The sequence below is a fragment of the Ascaphus truei genome, chromosome 12 (assembly GCF_040206685.1).
Source record: "Ascaphus truei isolate aAscTru1 chromosome 12, aAscTru1.hap1, whole genome shotgun sequence".
Lineage (NCBI taxonomy): Eukaryota > Metazoa > Chordata > Amphibia > Anura > Ascaphidae > Ascaphus > Ascaphus truei.
The window spans coordinates 52,036,706-52,056,750 of NC_134494.1; the positions used below are offsets into that span (position 1 = coordinate 52,036,706).

The 20,045-nt window shown below is 41.9% G+C and overlaps 1 protein-coding gene and 1 long non-coding RNA gene across 6 annotated transcripts in view; one reads left to right on the forward strand and one right to left on the reverse strand.

Annotated features, from left to right (window-relative positions):
- Positions 1 to 20,045, reverse strand: part of NUCB2 (nucleobindin 2) — a 53,992-nt gene that overhangs the window by 18,441 nt on the left and 15,506 nt on the right. For 3 of the 5 annotated variants that reach the window (XM_075567712.1, XM_075567711.1, XM_075567714.1), the window contains exons 2-5: positions 16,467 to 16,613; positions 14,696 to 14,716; positions 2,371 to 2,478; positions 1,444 to 1,570 (exon numbers count right to left, since the gene is read on the reverse strand). In XM_075567712.1, coding sequence (XP_075423827.1) covers positions 1,444 to 1,570; positions 2,371 to 2,478; positions 14,696 to 14,716; positions 16,467 to 16,613 — 403 coding nt within the window. The remainder of the gene's footprint in view (positions 1 to 1,443; positions 1,571 to 2,370; positions 2,479 to 14,695; positions 14,717 to 16,466; positions 16,614 to 20,045) is intronic. The other 2 variants (XM_075567713.1, XM_075567715.1) reach the window with 2 other exon arrangements.
- LOC142464271 (uncharacterized) lies at positions 122 to 2,737 on the forward strand. The gene is made up of 3 exons (XR_012787633.1): positions 122 to 315; positions 1,341 to 1,388; positions 2,009 to 2,737. It is a non-coding gene; the product is annotated as an uncharacterized LOC142464271 (long non-coding RNA).

Below are 20,045 nucleotides of genomic sequence, written 5' to 3' on the forward strand. Positions count from 1 at the left end.
AGATTTTTACATTTATGGGAGATGGCATTAAGGGGCGGCAGGACACTCAATATCAATAAGGTTACTTCTTGTATTGCTACCAGTTGCCCATAGAACAAGTCAACATTGAGAGGCACTTTGCTTCACTTGAAGTGCCACGTTAAGGTCCTCAATTATAAACTGCACATACAAAATCACATCACCTCTCACTAATTTTATGGGGTGTATTTTGCAGTTATCATTCTACACCACTGGTGAATTTGAACTGGGCCCAAATGTTGCATTACCACTGAAGGATAGCTTTGGTTACATACAGTCCTTGGAAGACATTGCAAGGTATGTATATCAGGAGGTGTGTTTGGGAGAGCACCAGACTTGGAAAAGCCTATGGATATATTGGGGTGTTTTTCTAAAGCTAGGGATCTGAATCTAGTAATGGTCAAGCCTAAAAACAAAAAAACAAATGATAAAAAAAGAAATATGATGTACTTGCTTTTGTTTCTCATTTGTGTGACTTCTATAAAAGATGTGGACCGTTTTAAAAAATGCCATTTCACAATATTGCACAATCAAATTGGATTATTTATTTTTTTTTAAATCCAGAAAAATGTATTTTATCACTACTCTATCGATGTTTGACAGTTGTAATATATATATTTATTTAGATAGGTGGTCCCAGCAGGGGATGGAGAGCGGAGCACAGCCGTGCAAATAAGGGGTTAATCCGGGGCTACAGCAGGTCTGATTAAAAAAAATTTAATAAATGTTGAACAGCATGGTGCAGACAAATAAAAAATGTTCCTCTTACACGTTTCACGCTGTAAACAGCGCTTCGTCAGAGAGTATATATATATACACTCTGACAAAGCGCTGTTTACACGTGATGCACGCCAACGGAGGAGGAATAGGTGACCTTATGTGAGTAATCCACCATTACTGCTTCATGTGCTGGTTATTGCTGGGATAATATACACAGGATCAATATTGGCTCTAGAGAGGCAGTCTCAATAGGAGGTGAATTACTGGGACATACTCATTTCTCCCATCTATATCACCTACCAGGACATTATATATGCTTCTCATTCAATGAGCTCACACCTGTGCACACCAGGACTCACTGTCATTTAGGTCACCTGCATCATTATTTTCTCCAATCACGTTATATATTGAACTGTGACGGTGATTAGGGACCTGGTTCATTTGAGCACTCCTAACCACAGAACTTTGTTCTCTCTGTATCACTATATATTTATTTGGGGAGGGGGGAATTGCAGACTCTTTCATTCACTAAATTAAAGCAGCTTTCTAGGATTAACACTGCTCTATAATCCTGGTCATTTGCATCATCTACCCCTTTATAGAATGAAAAGTTCCTCCAGAAGCCGTACTGTATTTGGAGTACACTCTGGGTAAGCGTTGCTCGTAACATCCATATCTGGTATATAAGCAAAGAATTGTTCTCACTTTCAGAAGCATCGAGCTTTGCCTTGATGAGCATCCTTAGTCTTGCCACTTCTTGTCTTTTGAGCTCATCCAGTTTGGATCGGATGTGGTGACTCACCAGGTCAAGCTCTTTGCTGATTTTCCCACTCTATGAAGAAGAAAACTGCAGTTGAGCGTTGGCAAACCTAAGAAGTCTCTGCCAGCTAAAAGACACATTATAAAACAAGCATTCATCTTCAACTCTCATTCAAAGCTGTAGGTGCCTTGGACTTTTTTGCAGGCTGTGAAATTTGACATTTTTATTTAGGAAGCATCTACGTTGACTAGGAAAGATATTTCATAGTCAACGTAGATGCTTTTAAAATATAAATTCCCAATTTCCATTGACTAAACAATTGGTTAAGAGACTGTAGCCCCAACAAGTTGTATGCAATATTTTTGCTTAAGATCAAAACATGACCTATACAAGCTAATATAATACATGCAATTTTTTAACTCAACTATTGTGAGTGCAAGTTTTTTTTATTTTGATTAAATTGTTTATATTGAGTTGCGCTATGGAGCCTGCGCTTCTTGTTCTTTTCAGGTTCTTCCTTTGTGATGTGATTCATCACCATCTCAAGCTGCAAAAGGACTCCATTATCTCCAGCTTGCGGACTGTGGACCTTTATTCATATCCATCATTGTCTCTTCAACATTATCACCATGACGGGGAGTGGTTTGGACAATCTTAATTTTAATTAACTATGTGTTTCTAATACTGTTAGTCTTATTTAGTATATTGTACATGATTATCATCTTATTTGCAATCACTGTCACATATTGCACATTCACACACAGGTTTAGTACTACCTCCTTTTATGAGATGTGTGTGTTTGTGTGTATATATATATTTCCCCCCCATCAGCTTTTTTTAGTTGCCCATCCCACGACCATCTTCACACATACCTTGATGTCATCAATATCAGCGGTCTGGAGCTTTTCTCTAAAATGTGTATCTGTTTCTAGAACTTCAACTACTTCTCTGAGATATCGGTCATAATAAAGCCCTGTGTCCTGTTGAGAGCAAAAAGAAAACAAAATTAACATTTAATCTTTGTTGCTGAAGGGTCCAGGGAATTATTTGCTACCAGCTATGCTGTTTTTTCTGCCAGAGAACGTGTTTCCAAAACCCTAAACGAACTTACTGCTCTTGCAAAGGAATATTTATTAATGGAGTTTAACCATATATCACTGATTTTTTTACGCATGGCATTTGAATGTTTTTGCTCACACAACATTGTGACCAAACAAATATGGTTACAGTAAATGTAAAACCTATGCATCGTTGTGTCCATTTTACTATGTGTGGTTTGATTTTGCAGTACCACCATTAATACCGGTGACTTTTCATCCCTATTGACAACATAATGTTAGTGCCATAGAATTCAGCAAGATTACTGCATGTTAAACTGATAACATGGGCTTTTGTTTGTTCTGACTAGTTGTCCAATGCAGTAAAAGGCCGAAAATACAAATACCACTTGTGCGCACATTCACATGTCTCAGGCAGGTCTGCAACCCTGCTTTCCACTATTATCGCTTAGCATGCAGTGCTTCCACTGCAGCAAGGGATTATGGGTAATGACATGCACTTTGTGCTTAAAAGGCAGCCACATGAAAGCTATGCAACGTGCTCCATTACAAACTGTATCATTTTGGGTGTTACCCATATCAGTGCATATTTCTTGAATAAGGAATTAGGTTTACCAGTTTGATAAAGGTCATTTAAGGATTCCAAGTCAGCAAAAAGAGCAGAGTGTCAAAGTACATGCCAGAGATAGTTGGAATAGACATAGGAACTGCCCTTATCCAAAGCACATCCCGTTGTTTCATTTTGTTATTGCACGGCTGTTGGCGAGCATTGCATCTTAAAGGGAAGTCTGACTTACACGGCTTGTTTATCCTTATTAGGATTCCTGCATTAGTTCAAAAGGTCCCCACATTGATTATCTGCTTACAAAAGTCCTCATGAGCTTGGTCGAGGATATCCAGGATTTGGATTTATTGCCAACCCTGGTCTGCACCGTAAAGCTATTTTTCAAGAAGGCGTAGGAATTCGTCTTTGTTTGTCAAAATATGGTAAACTTGGCGACTAACTTAAAAGTGGGCAAGTAGATCACATGGTTGTTTGTAGTTAAATCAGTAATGCTACTTATTTGGCCGCTTTTAGATACGTGGCTGAGCAGATATAGCTGCAAGGAAGTCACTGGAAACGCAGCTCTACAACACCACTGTGAGAGGTTGCGTCCATATGAAGAAGAAAAAAATCAGAAGTCAGACAATGACAAGTATTCGTGGCTAAACCAGGACAGGTTTATTCCTTTGACAGTTTGTACAGATGGATTTCTAAGTACCAGCTATTTAAGGAGGCAGGAGCAGCAGATCCTGGAGAGAATGGAGCCGTGCAGTGAAGTACAACCTTCACCTTCCCCTCTCACTCTGATCTGCCAACTGATCCCTCCTTAAATAGCATCAGACACCTGGTTCATTTAGGACCACACCAAGTTCAGCCAACCACACAGGGGAAACATTTCCAAAACATACACAAATTAGACAACATAATAAACTTGGCATCACATATACAATTTTCTACAACAAAACAAAAGTAAATATCAACTGCACGTTTTTACTCTTGTAAAATAAGAAGTTACTCAATTTCAGTATCACCTGCCTTTAAACCGCTACAAAAGGTATAATCCACCATGTATGGTATTGCAGGAAGGAAACACCCTTTCCTTTTCACAGATTCTGCCCAACAGCAAACACCAACCCACCTTAACAAATCCTGCTACAGGGTATAGTTCAGGTAAGGATTAGTCTATATTTATTATACCTGGCCAATAAGAATTAACCCCCATTCAAACCTGCTAGAACTGCCTGCATGTGTGAAATACATAAAGACTGTACAGCAAATAAACCATTCCTGCATTCATCTGACTGCCTTCAGGACACCACATGAAAGTTAGAAAAGTTTAGGGGGAAAAAAATAGAGAAAAGATAGCTGGGCCCAGCAAAAAGAAAACAGAAACAGAAAAGACGGACACAAGTGGTGCACTAATTGCAAGAAAACAAATATGCACTTTACTTTACAAGCAGCCCTGTCACAACCCCTGATGCGGTTCTGAATTACCACCCTGGTAAACAGTTTAATGAGTGCCCTGTTTTGGACGTTGGTGAAATTGAGCCATTATGCCAGGACTGGAATAAAATTAATGGATTTATTTACAATGGCAACATTTTTACAATTTAAGTTATGAGAGGCAATCCAATCATTTTCTTCTTAATTTTTGTTACGTTGGATTGAAGCGGGGGGTCTTCGGAGCCGAGGCCCATTAATTTCAACCCTGGACCTCCTGCTTACAGAGACACTTGCGTCTGTAGGGGATGCCTATAGCGGCTCCGCTACCAAGGCTCATGTTATAGCGGAGTTTCAAAGTTTCCCTGCCCTGTGGGCCAATAGGAAGCTGTGATGTTATCAGGTTTGGCTTCCTATTGGCCCATGTGACGCTGGAGCTTTAAACTTTAAAGCTCTGCTTGTTCAGCCACATCAGCTGCCGGCACCTACTTTGGAGGCAATTATCTCTGGGGAAAAAGGGGTACCTGGAGCTGAAATAAATGGGGTTCTGCTACGGAGACCTCGTGTTTCAAACGTGTTTTAAAATGTTCAATTAAATGAATTGCTCCTTTAAAACGTCTTGCACCACTTATCTAAATCTTTATATTTTGTAACCTTGCTGCTATGTACACAGATGGCACTATACAAATAAAGCCATACACATATATAATAGAACAATTAAAACGCTCTAAAAAGAAGGCATTTGAGGTGCCTATTTATTTTATTTTTTTAATTATTAGAGAATTAAACATTTCAAAGCAATGCAGGTAACCTCAGATCAGACCTGAAGGGGTTCATTTGTCATTTGATCACCCGACACAGCTAATAGATTTGACATTTAGCTAAAAAGCTTTTAGAAATAGCTAATTACTCTCCCACATGCTCTTTGACATTCTCCTTACTCATCTGTTTGCGTAGATAAGAACAGAAAGTAATGCAAGTGCATGTACACAAAGTGCAATATCCGGTAACCGAACATGGATTCATTTTTTTATTCAGTGAATTTGATTTAATGCTAAAATGTGTTTATTTATTTTGCTGTACAAACTTCCTGATTTGTTATTTTCATTGAACTTGTTTTAATGGAGCAATACGGACCCACCCTCAATGTGCGACCAGGTTCACGGTTTTCAGTTTCCATATTTAATTAGGTATGGGAGATTTTAAACGGCTGCACCGCATGAAAAAGACATCCCACCCAATGTACACCACATGAAAAGGACATCCCACCCAATGTACACCGCATGAAAAGGACATCCCACCCAATGTACACCGCATGAAAAGGACATCCCACCCAATGTACACCGCATGAAAAGAACATCCCACCCAATGTACACCGCATGAAAAGAACATCCCACCCAATGTACACCGCATGAAAAGGACATCCCACCCAATGTACACCGCATGAAAAGGACATCCCACCCAATGTACACCCCATGAAAAGAACATCCCACCCAATGTACACCACATGAAAAGAACATCCCACCCAATGTACACCGCATGAAAAGAACATCCCACCCAATGTACACCGCATGAAAAGGACATCCCACCCAATGTACACCGCATGAAAAGGACATCCCACCCAATGTACACCGCATGAAAAGGACATCCCATCCAATGTACACCGCATGAAAAGGACATCCCACCCAATGTACACCGCATGAAAAGGACATCCCACCCAATGTACACCGCATGAAAAGGACATCCCACCCAATGTACACCGCATGAAAAGAACATCCCACCCAATGTACACCACATGAAAAGAACATCCCACCCAATGTACACCGCATGAAAAGAACATCCCACCCAATGTACACCGCATGAAAAGAACATCCCACCCAATGTACACCGCATGAAAAGAACATCCCACCCAATGTACACCGCATGAAAAGAACATCCCACCCAATGTACACCGCATGAAAAGAACATCCCATCCAATGTACACCGCATGAAAAGGACATCCCATCCAATCTACACCGCATGAAAAGGACATCCCACCCAATCTACACCGCATGAAAAGGACATCCCACCCAATGTACACCCCATGAAAAGAACATCCCATCCAATGTACACCGCATGAGAAGAACATCCCATCCAATGTACACCGCATGAAAAGGACATCCCATCCAATGTACACCGCATGAAAAGGACATCCCATCCAATGTACACCGCATGAAAAGGACATCCCATCCAATGTACACCGCATGAAAAGCACATCCCACCCAATGTACACCGCATGAAAAGGACATCCCATCCAATGTACACCGCATGAAAACGACATCCCATCCAATGTACACCGCATGAAAAGGACATCCCATCCAATGTACACCGCATGAAAAGGACATCCCACCCAATGTACACCGCATGAAAAGAACATCCCACCCAATGTACACCACATGAAAAGAACATCCCACCCAATGTACACCGCATGAAAAGAACATCCCACCCAATGTACACCGCATGAAAAGGACATCCCATCCAATGTACACCGCATGAAAAGGACATCCCATCCAATGTACACCGCATGAAAAGGACATCCCATCCAATATACACCGCATGAAAAGCACATCCCACCCAATGTACACCGCATGAAAAGGACATCCCATCCAATGTACACCGCATGAAAACGACATCCCATCCAATGTACACCGCATGAAAAGGACATCCCATCCAATGTACACCGCATGAAAAGGACATCCCACCCAATGTACACCGCATGAAAAGGACATCCCATCCAATGTACACCGCATGAAAAGGACATCCCATCCAATGTACACCGCATGAAAAGGACATCCCATCCAATGTACACCGCATGAAAAGGACATCCCATCCAATGTACACCGCATGAAAAGGACATCCCATCCAATGTACACCGCATGAAAAGGACATCCCACCCAATGTACACCGCATGAAAAGGACATCCCATCCAATGTACACCGCATGAAAAGGACATCCCATCCAATGTACACCGCATGAAAAGAACATCCCATCCAATGTACACCGCATGAAAAGAACATCCCACCCAATGTACACCACATGAAAAGAACATCCCACCCAATGTACACCACATGAAAAGAACATCCCACCCAATGTACACCACATGAAAAGAACATCCCACCCAATGTACACCACATGAAAAGAACATCCCACCCAATGTACACCACATGAAAAGAACATCCCACCCAATGTACACCGCATGAAAAGAACATCCCACCCAATGTACACCACATGAAAAGAACATCCCACCCAATGTACACCACATGAAAAGAACATCCCACCCAATGTACACCACATGAAAAGGACATCCCACCCAATGTACACCGCATGAAAAGAACATCCCACCCAATGTACACCGCATGAAAAGAACATCCCATCCAATGTACACCGCATGAAAAGAACATCCCACCCAATGTACACCGCATGAAAAGAACATCCCACCCAATGTACACCGCATGAAAAGAACATCCCATCCAATGTACACCGCATGAAAAGAACATCCCACCCAATGTACACCGCATGAAAAGAACATCCCCCCCAATGTACACCGCATGAAAAGAACATCCCACCCAATGTACACCGCATGAAAAGAACATCCCACCCAATGTACACCGCATGAAAAGAACTTCCCACCCAATGTACACCGCATGAAAAGAACATCCCACCCACTGTACACCGCATGAAAAGAACATCCCACCCAATGTACACCGCATGAAAAGAACATCCCACCCAATGTACACCACATGAAAAGGACATCCCATCCAATGTACACCGCATGAAAAGAACATCCCATCCAATGTACACCGCATGAAAAGAACATCCCATCCAATGTACACCACATGAAAAGAACATCCCATCCAATGTACATCGCATGAAAAGAACATCCCATCCAATGTACACCGCATGAAAAGGACATCCCATCCAATGTACACCGCATGAAAAGGACATCCCATCCAATGTACACCGCATGAAAAGAACATCCCACCCAATGTACACCGCATGAAAAGGACATCCCATCCAATGTACACCGCATGAAAAGAACATCCCATCCAATGTACACCACATGAAAAGGACATCCCACCCAATGTACACCACATGAAAAGAACATCCCACCCAATGTACACCACATGAAAAGGACATCCCATCCAATGTACACCGCATGAAAAGGACATCCCACCCAATGTACACCGCATGAAAAGACCATCCCATCCAATGTACACCGCATGAAAAGGACATCCCATCCAATGTAAGCCGCATGAAAAGAACATCCCATCCAATGTACACCACATGAAAAGGACATCCCATCCAATGTACACCATATGAAAAGGACATCCCATCCAATGTACACCGCATGAAAAGGACATCCCACCCAATGTACACCACATGAAAAGAACATCCCACCCAATGTACACCGCATGAAAAGGACATCCTACCCAATGTACACCACATGAAAAGAACATCCCACCCAATGTACACCGCATGAAAAGGACATCCCACCCAATGTACACCGCATGAAAAGGACATCCCACCCAATGTACACCGCATGAAAAGGACATCCCACCCAATGTACACCACATGAAAAGGACATCCCACCCAATGTACACCACATGAAAAGAACATCCCACCCAATGTACACCGCATGAAAAGGACATCCCACCCAATGTACACCGCATGAAAAGGACATCCCACCCAATGTACACCGCATGAAAAGAACATCCCACCCAATGTACACCGCATGAAAAGAACATCCCACCCAATGTACACCACATGAAAAGGACATCCCATCCAATGTACACCGCATGAAAAGAACATCCCACCCAATGTACACCGCATGAAAAGGACATCCCATCCAATGTACACCGCATGAAAAGAACATCCCATCCAATGTACACCACATGAAAAGGACATCCCACCCAATGTACACCGCATGAAAAGGACATCCCACCCAATGTACACCACATGAAAAGGACATCCCACCCAATGTACACCGCATGAAAAGGACATCCCACCCAATGTACACCGCATGAAAAGAACATCCCACCCAATGTACACCACATGAAAATGACATCCCATCCAATGTACACCACATGAAAAGAACATCCCACCCAATGTACACCGCATGAAAAGGACATCCCACCCAATGTACACCGCATGAAAAGAACATCCCACCCAATGTACACCACATGAAAATGACATCCCATCCAATGTACACCACATGAAAATGACATCCCACCCAATGTACACCGCATGAAAAGAACATCCCACCCAATGTACACCACATGAAAAGAACATCCCACCCAATGTACACCACATGAAAAGAACATCCCACCCAATGTACACCGCATGAAAAGAACATCCCACCCAATGTACACCGCATGAAAAGAACATCCCACCCAATGTACACCGCATGAAAAGAACATCCCACCCAATGTACACCGCATGAAAAGAACATCCCACCCAATGTACACCGCATGAAAAGAACATCCCATCCAATGTACACCGCATGAAAAGGACATCCCATCCAATCTACACCGCATGAAAAGGACATCCCACCCAATCTACACCGCATGAAAAGGACATCCCACCCAATGTACACCCCATGAAAAGAACATCCCATCCAATGTACACCGCATGAGAAGAACATCCCATCCAATGTACACCGCATGAAAAGGACATCCCATCCAATGTACACCGCATGAAAAGGACATCCCATCCAATGTACACCGCATGAAAAGGACATCCCATCCAATGTACACCGCATGAAAAGCACATCCCACCCAATGTACACCGCATGAAAAGGACATCCCATCCAATGTACACCGCATGAAAACGACATCCCATCCAATGTACACCGCATGAAAAGGACATCCCATCCAATGTACACCGCATGAAAAGGACATCCCACCCAATGTACACCGCATGAAAAGAACATCCCACCCAATGTACACCACATGAAAAGAACATCCCACCCAATGTACACCGCATGAAAAGAACATCCCACCCAATGTACACCGCATGAAAAGGACATCCCATCCAATGTACACCGCATGAAAAGGACATCCCATCCAATGTACACCGCATGAAAAGGACATCCCATCCAATATACACCGCATGAAAAGCACATCCCACCCAATGTACACCGCATGAAAAGGACATCCCATCCAATGTACACCGCATGAAAACGACATCCCATCCAATGTACACCGCATGAAAAGGACATCCCATCCAATGTACACCGCATGAAAAGGACATCCCACCCAATGTACACCGCATGAAAAGGACATCCCATCCAATGTACACCGCATGAAAAGGACATCCCATCCAATGTACACCACATGAAAAGGACATCCCATCCAATGTACACCGCATGAAAAGGACATCCCATCCAATGTACACCGCATGAAAAGGACATCCCATCCAATGTACACCGCATGAAAAGGACATCCCACCCAATGTACACCGCATGAAAAGGACATCCCATCCAATGTACACCGCATGAAAAGGACATCCCATCCAATGTACACCGCATGAAAAGAACATCCCATCCAATGTACACCGCATGAAAAGAACATCCCACCCAATGTACACCACATGAAAAGAACATCCCACCCAATGTACACCACATGAAAAGAACATCCCACCCAATGTACACCACATGAAAAGAACATCCCACCCAATGTACACCACATGAAAAGAACATCCCACCCAATGTACACCACATGAAAAGAACATCCCACCCAATGTACACCACATGAAAAGAACATCCCACCCAATGTACACCACATGAAAAGGACATCCCACCCAATGTACACCGCATGAAAAGAACATCCCACCCAATGTACACCGCATGAAAAGAACATCCCACCCAATGTACACCGCATGAAAAGAACTTCCCACCCAATGTACACCGCATGAAAAGAACATCCCACCCAATGTACACCGCATGAAAAGAACATCCCACCCAATGTACACCGCATGAAAAGAACATCCCACCCAATGTACACCGCATGAAAAGAACATCCCACCCAATGTACACCACATGAAAAGGACATCCCATCCAATGTACACCGCATGAAAAGAACATCCCATCCAATGTACACCGCATGAAAAGAACATCCCATCCAATGTACACCACATGAAAAGAACATCCCATCCAATGTACATCGCATGAAAAGAACATCCCATCCAATGTACACCGCATGAAAAGGACATCCCATCCAATGTACACCGCATGAAAAGGACATCCCATCCAATGTACACCGCATGAAAAGAACATCCCACCCAATGTACACCGCATGAAAAGGACATCCCATCCAATGTACACCGCATGAAAAGAACATCCCATCCAATGTACACCACATGAAAAGGACATCCCACCCAATGTACACCACATGAAAAGAACATCCCACCCAATGTACACCACATGAAAAGGACATCCCATCCAATGTACACCGCATGAAAAGGACATCCCACCCAATGTACACCGCATGAAAAGGACATCCCATCCAATGTACACCGCATGAAAAGGACATCCCATCCAATGTAAGCCGCATGAAAAGAACATCCCATCCAATGTACACCACATGAAAAGGACATCCCATCCAATGTACACCGCATGAAAAGGACATCCCACCCAATGTACACCACATGAAAAGAACATCCCACCCAATGTACACCGCATGAAAAGAACATCCCACCCAATGTACACCGCATGAAAAGGACATCCTACCCAATGTACACCACATGAAAAGAACATCCCACCCAATGTACACCGCATGAAAAGGACATCCCACCCAATGTACACCACATGAAAAGGACATCCCACCCAATGTACACCGCATGAAAAGGACATCCCACCCAATGTACACCACATGAAAAGGACATCCCACCCAATGTACACCACATGAAAAGAACATCCCACCCAATGTACACCGCATGAAAAGGACATCCCACCCAATGTACACCGCATGAAAAGGACATCCCACCCAATGTACACCGCATGAAAAGAACATCCCACCCAATGTACACCGCATGAAAAGAACATCCCACCCAATGTACACCACATGAAAAGGACATCCCATCCAATGTACACCGCATGAAAAGAACATCCCACCCAATGTACACCGCATGAAAAGGACATCCCATCCAATGTACACCGCATGAAAAGAACATCCCATCCAATGTACACCACATGAAAAGGACATCCCACCCAATGTACACCGCATGAAAAGGACATCCCACCCAATGTACACCACATGAAAAGGACATCCCACCCAATGTACACCGCATGAAAAGGACATCCCACCCAATGTACACCGCATGAAAAGAACATCCCACCCAATGTACACCACATGAAAATGACATCCCATCCAATGTACACCACATGAAAAGAACATCCCACCCAATGTACACCGCATGAAAAGGACATCCCACCCAATGTACACCGCATGAAAAGAACATCCCACCCAATGTACACCGCATGAAAAGGACATCCCACCCAATGTACACCGCATGAAAATGACATCCCATCCAATGTACACCACATGAAAATGACATCCCACCCAATGTACACCGCATGAAAAGAACATCCCACCCAATGTACACCACATGAAAAGAACATCCCACCCAATGTACACCACAAAATGAATAAAGCGGCAATTCAAGTGGCACAAAAATAAATACAAATAAATGTGTGTGTATTGGTTTAATAATATATGCAGCATTTGATTACCTTTATAGAAAACTAATAATTAAGCTTCTGATCTTTTCGTTCTCCCATAAATCGATCAGCAAAGATTCTGCTTCCCAGGGTTCACTAAATGGCTGCCTTTCAGTTTCAATCAACCCTTCAGTCAGTGTAACTTAGCAGCTACAATGTATCTGTATATTACTAAGGTAACATTATCTATTGTTACAGTTTGCAGCTCCAACTGCTGGTAATATTGGCAACAAATTATCACAAACAGTAAAGTGCTACAAATATCTTGCACTGCTGGGGAGGTGTGCTAATACAGGCTATATAAATCAAAAGCTGCTCAATGTATTAAAGCTCATTAAAATGGCATTAAGAGTTGATTTTAAAAAAGTAGTAAGTATTATCTAATACTACAGAACTGATTAAAAAAAAAAAAACACATAGGATATTGCATGGATTGCGGCTTTAAGGAAAAGCACAAGCTCATACTCTACCTTCTGCTGTCTACCTGGGACCTATTTCTGCTTTTCCAGGAGAAGCCAATGTCAGAGGAATTAGCAATGAACCTCAGCCTTCCAGTGTCATAAATAACAACACACATTAAAGATGGCTGACTCCTGGAGACTATTATATGGCTATTAAGTGTTCACATTGCATTTAAAATACTTTATCTAGGAAATCATCATTAATACCTCAAGTTTACATAAAACTGCTGAGTAAATAGCAAGTGCGCCATTTAAAATCCATGCATAAAACCTCCTTTACATTGGCAGGGACTGGAGCTCTGCTCACGGAATCCCAGTTGCTCCATGCAAACGATTCGTGTGCTCATGCCTACTTCTAAATGTTAACATTTTGTACTTGATATAAGCTCTTTGGAAACAGATCGTATCCCCTAAGTACTAAGAACTGCTCCCCTCTGCACAGGACCAGCGTACCACAGGTTAACATGGGCTTGTACTTTGTGGAACGTCAACCCCCACCACTGGAATGTTAATGAGCCAAGAGGACACAAAGATCTTTTTGTTCGCAGCTGCAGCAGATTCAATCTCAACCACCCCAGTGTACATCTGCCTTGCCCCAAAGGCGGGCAGCCTTTGGCACAGCCAAAGGGTGTGAGCCATTTGGTGATGTTAAAGCTGCTCTATTTAAAATCTGAAACTCATAAGCCCTTTATCCCTTGTACCCAATTTTCCAACTCTATCTGTGCATGAAATGTCTGTGAATTCACTGTATAACCCTGTTCTTTTAATGTAACCATGTATTTTTTATAACTCTTTACTCAGGACATACTTAAAAACGAGAGGTAACTCTCAATGTATTACTTCCTGGTAAAACATTTTTATAAATAAGTATTCCTGTGCATCCCAAGCGTGTCCCTAATGCAACATATGTTACTGTATCTTTCACTACTGTTTTATTACCTTTGCCATATTGTACTCTTCCTGGTAGTATGCTGGCAAAACACAAAATGAGTAAATATATGAATTGTAATACAATTTTGTGATAAATGATTAAACTGAAAAAGCAGAAGGATACATTTCACATAAATAACAGGTACATGAAGTAAGTTATGGTGAGAAAACAGGTGACAAAAACCCATACACAAGATTTAAAAAAAAAACACACATTATGAGGGCTGTCGTGATAACATCATGAGATATCAAGTATTTTAATCAATCTGGTGCTTCCAGGGTTAATGTAGCTAGAGTTTTTCTTAAAAATACAAGATAGTGTGTTTATGACAGGTCAAGACCCTTCCTGGGTCTGTGCTGATCTATAGGGGGCTTAATTGATGGGAGGGATATCACCGATGACCTACTAAAAGTAGTGTGTCGTTTAAAAGGCAGTAGACGATCACCAGATCCTGGGCTGTAAGTCTTGAATTATCACTTGTGCATCCTGAAGAGAGGTGACAAACAAGTAACCACTTAGTTGGAGGACTTTATTATACATAAGAAATGATGTGTCTGACAGTAATTCATAAGAGTATCAAATGAATATCTGTCATCGTGGTGATTAGACAAATCAAATCATACCACACACTGCTTGGGTAAGAAGTGCAAAAGACAGATCACCATTGCTCCTGCGAAAAATCGATGTTAGGCTGTCACATTTTAGGTGGAGGCGTGTATGTAGAGAGCACAGACGCAACCGTGAAGATGGCGTCGGCCTAAGTATTAGAGAAATTAGGATGTGAGCTCTTTTATCTATTCAGTCAGACTTTAAATGTCACGAGACAAAGTCATAAAACTGTTAGCCCGAGCTGATTTACGACAGGGGTGGGTCTTGTGCATGCGTTTCAATGCAAGAAGGTCTGGGCATAAATGTTGGCATGTTTGAATAGAAAATTAGAATTCAACAGAGATGTGTTTGGGAATAGGCACGTGAATTTTCATCTTTCTGAGAGTGACTTCTCTGGGAAGAATTTAGGACGTGTGGTAACGTATAGGGAATTCTGTTTGTTTTATATATTTTAAGAAACTGTTATACATTTATTGTAACTGTATATTCTTGTAATAATCTTTTTCTGTAACCCAAGCACTGTATTTTTAGATATAAAAATAAACCTTTAATAAGTTATGCTTTGGGCTCTGAACTAACTGTTTGCACTTTTTGTAGAGAGTAATTACATTTCCGGACTCATTTGGCAACAATATATTTTTTTTGTTTTAAGTGCATAGTTTTTCTTTAATAAACAGGGACCTGAGACCCTTGCAGATATATATATTAATGACATTTTTGCATATTTCTTGGGTGGGGTCAGAGGATAAATATGATAGCAATCGAGTAAGTGGTTAATATAAACTCATTGAAAGTATCTTGCGCAGGAGAAAGGTGAGTTGTCTAGAGTAGCTGTGTGTATTAACCCTGGTTGCATATCCAAGTCACGTGCTTACAAGTGTGAGTGCTCATTTGCATGTCATTACCCAGAATCCCTTGCTGCACTGGAAGTGCTGTATGCCGAGTGACTGGGGAAATGGCAGGTTTATGGACCTCTTTAAGACGTGATTGTGCTCATAAGTGTTCTTGTTTTATTTATTTTTTATCTTTGACATAAATAACAGGGAAGCAATTTTCCAAATGCTTTAATCTGGAGAAACCAATACAAAACCTGCTGAAATGAAGCAATACAGGATTTTAAATTGGACATGTATTTGCCAATACATGCATGTATTCATGTGTTCCACTTACTGCAGGTTGAGATTTTTCCCCTTCTACGACTGGCTCCTCTTTCGCTTTGGTCTTGTCTTTGTCTATTGGTACAGCTTCTAGAGTGATTAGAAGGTACGTGACCAATAGAAGACCAGATTGAACAGACATAGACCTCCCCCATTGTATCTGAAAGAAAAGGTACACAACTTAAGCAATGTAACTCTGATAAAAGGATCCCGTCTGTGAAGTGCAACACTTTTTTGATGTGTGGCAAAGCTGATGTTACGTATGCGAGTTTCATTTTGTGGTTGACAAAAAAAGTAATATTGTGGTGAAATATATGCTTGATTATGGTTTACTCTCTAGATAAGCAGTGTTACAAACCCAACTCCACCTCGAATAATATTTTAACGTCGGATATAGCCGACGACGTACATAGTGCTGTAAATAGCCTTTTTCAGGCCCGTGTCCCTGCCCTGTAGAGTTTACAATGTAGTTTTCCCAGGACATATTTGAAAATGAGAGGCAACACAAAATGTATTTCCTGGTAAAACATTTTATAAATAAATAAAAATGTTAGTACCTGAGAGAGAAGTTAAAATGTCCTACTCAAGGTCACAAAGAGCGGACGCCAAGATTCGAACGACGTTCACCTGCTTCAAAAGCAGCGACATTACCAATGAACTATTCCTTCAACCCAGTCCAACCTTCTACTCCCCCAATCTTCTATCCCCCCCCTCAACATTATGAGCTTCAAGGCCAATGTTACAAAGCGTTGCCAAGTGTAAGGATTCTGCTTGATCCGTGCCGGGTTTTGCGCCAGTTCGGGTTTTCCAGATTGCCTGCTCTTTCTCTTTATTTGGCCATTTTGGTTACTGGCAGCCTGCTATATAAAGCTGCGCTTATAGTGCCGGCGACAGCGATGGCGACGTCACGCTGCGGTCACTGGAAAAATCAAATGGACTATAAGCGCACGCGACGGCGGCAATAAATTTGTTTTGCCGTGACATGACGTCGCCGGCACTATAAGCGCAGCCTTAAGCTGCACTTGCTGGTAGGAGTCGCCAAGCAAACTTCTACGTTTGCAGCTCCTGTTTGTCTACGCAGTTACGCTTTACCATTTTTGCCTGATTGGATTCCCGTTGCTGAACCTTGACCTTGCTGCTTTCTGCCTGCTTACCGACTACAATTACTCTATCAGGACTCTGTCCCTGGGCTCTGGTCAGTTATTCTGCATCCCAACCTCACCCCCGCGAGTCCGCTTCCCGATTGGAGACGAGCACCGTCACAGTAAGACGTGCAGCAGCCCATTCACTCAAATGGAACAGAAGGGGTCATATTTATTAAGCAGTGTTCTGCCATAATAAACATTCTGGTGCTGGAAAACTACTTGCAGCCCATTCAAAGCTTGATGAATGCAGTTTAACACCATTTAGTAAACATGTCCTTAAGGCAGTACTGTTTTTTTTTTTTTTCCCAAGATCTATAAAATTAGAACAGAGCTAATAATAAAACATGGGGACTGGACCCAGATCTCATATTGATATTGATATGAGCCATGGAGTCTTTTTCCCCACATGTAGCCACAATTAATATGATCCAGTTGCTGAGGCACCACAACCGTTTATTAAAGTAAACAAAATAACCAATCATTACAAAAAAATTAAGTTTACAATTGCATTAATAATTAGTGCTATCATCATGATAGTGCTCTGAAATGTAGTTTAAAATCTTTAATAAATGCACTAAAATAATCATACGTTTTACCATGAACAGAAAACAGAGAAACACAGTTATAGAGGCTGTGACAGGGCCTTTCCCCAGTTTAAAAAGACAGCACACAAAGCCTGTCTAATGAGTCCAGCAGGGAGCTGGTTAATTTCGGCTAGTCAATTAACCAGTCTCCACCTGGCTCATCAAGCAGGTTTAAAAGTGTGCTGCACAAGGTTCTCTAGCACAGAAGGATTGTGCTACCAGATAGATCCACAGGAAACAGATCTCTATATCACTGAAGAAGTGTGTGCTGCTAGAGAGATCCCAGGCAAGCAGACCCTCTATTCCAGGATACAGCGGACCATGGAACCCACCCAGATCCCCTTGCTTACAGGTACCTCTTTGGACTTTGGGTTCAGAGGTTGGTAAGAGGCCTAGCCTCCCAGGCCTGCAGATAGGTACTGAGAAGTGTGAGTTCGTCCTTACAATGTGATAGGCCTGTTTTATTTGTTTTTGCATGCTGACATGAAGCTGAACTGTTTAAAGCCGTGGTCTAAATAAAAGCCAAATGTTTATTTTCCCTTAAGTACGTCTTCCTGGTTACACCTCTGCACTTGTCTCCTACAATGGCTAATGTTGGTTTTTCAACACTTTTACTAAATCTTGTGGACTTTATGGTTAATGCATGGTTAATCAGCTGGGGGACTGATTGAACAAGTATCACGGAGTGATTCAATACTGAAGTTAGCCATCCCTAAGCTTAAACTGGATTTAAAATCAGCAACCATGACGTAGTAGCGAAGGAGGGAGAGGGAGTAGGTGTTATGATACCTTTATAAGCTGCAATGAAAGACACCTGCAACCCGTTGGAAGAATAGCAAAAGCCCTGTAGCCCTATGCAAAACTGCAAAAGGGTACATAAAAAAAGTTACTGAAACAAACAAACATATTTTTTAATGCAAAACAGGCTTGGGCTTAATGTTCTGAGTGTGTGATTTTAAGCACCCAAGACTAACAGTTAAAAGGAAAAGTTGAAAAAACAACTTTTTTCCTTGTCTAATTTTGTGATGAGTAATCTTATAACTACAACGGTATTTTCTATTACTACTGTTTCTTTTAATATGATGCAACACACACACACACACACACACACACACACACGTTATTGCACCTGTTGATGTGGTGCATTATTTCATGTTATTAGGGTAAAAACATTTGCTACATATACATTATTTATTTATAAAAATGTTTTACCAGGAAGTAATACATTGAGAGTTACCTCTCGTTTTCAAGTATGTCCTGGGCACATAGTTATGATGACAAATAATACATGGTTACAAATACATAGTTACATTAAGTGAACAGGGCTAGACATTATATACAAGACATTGCGTGCACAGTTAAAGATAATATATATTATGGGCGTCTGTAACAGTTACAGACCAGATGAAAATGTGAGACAGCTTTAGATTTGAAAGAACTTCAACTGGTGGTGGATGTGAGAGTCTCCGGTAGGTTGTTCCAGTTTTGGGGTGCACGGTAAGAGAAGGAGGAGCGGCTGGATACTTTGCTGAACCTTTGAACCATTAACAGTCTTTTGGAGTCTGATCTCAGGTGATGGGTGCTGCATGTGGTAGGGGTGCGGAGCTTGGTCAGATAGCTGGGTAGCTTGCCAAGAAAGTATTTGAAGGCAAGACAGGAAAGGTGAACTTTGCACCCAGACTCAAGTAATGACCAATCTAGTTCTTTGAGCATTTCGCAGTGATGTGTGTTGTAGTTGCATTGGAGAACAAAACAGCATATTGAATTGTAGAGGGTAGCAAGTTTGCTAAGGTGGGTTTGGGGTGCCGAGCCATATACTATGTCCCTATAGTCTATAATTGGCATTAGCATCTGCTGTGCGAT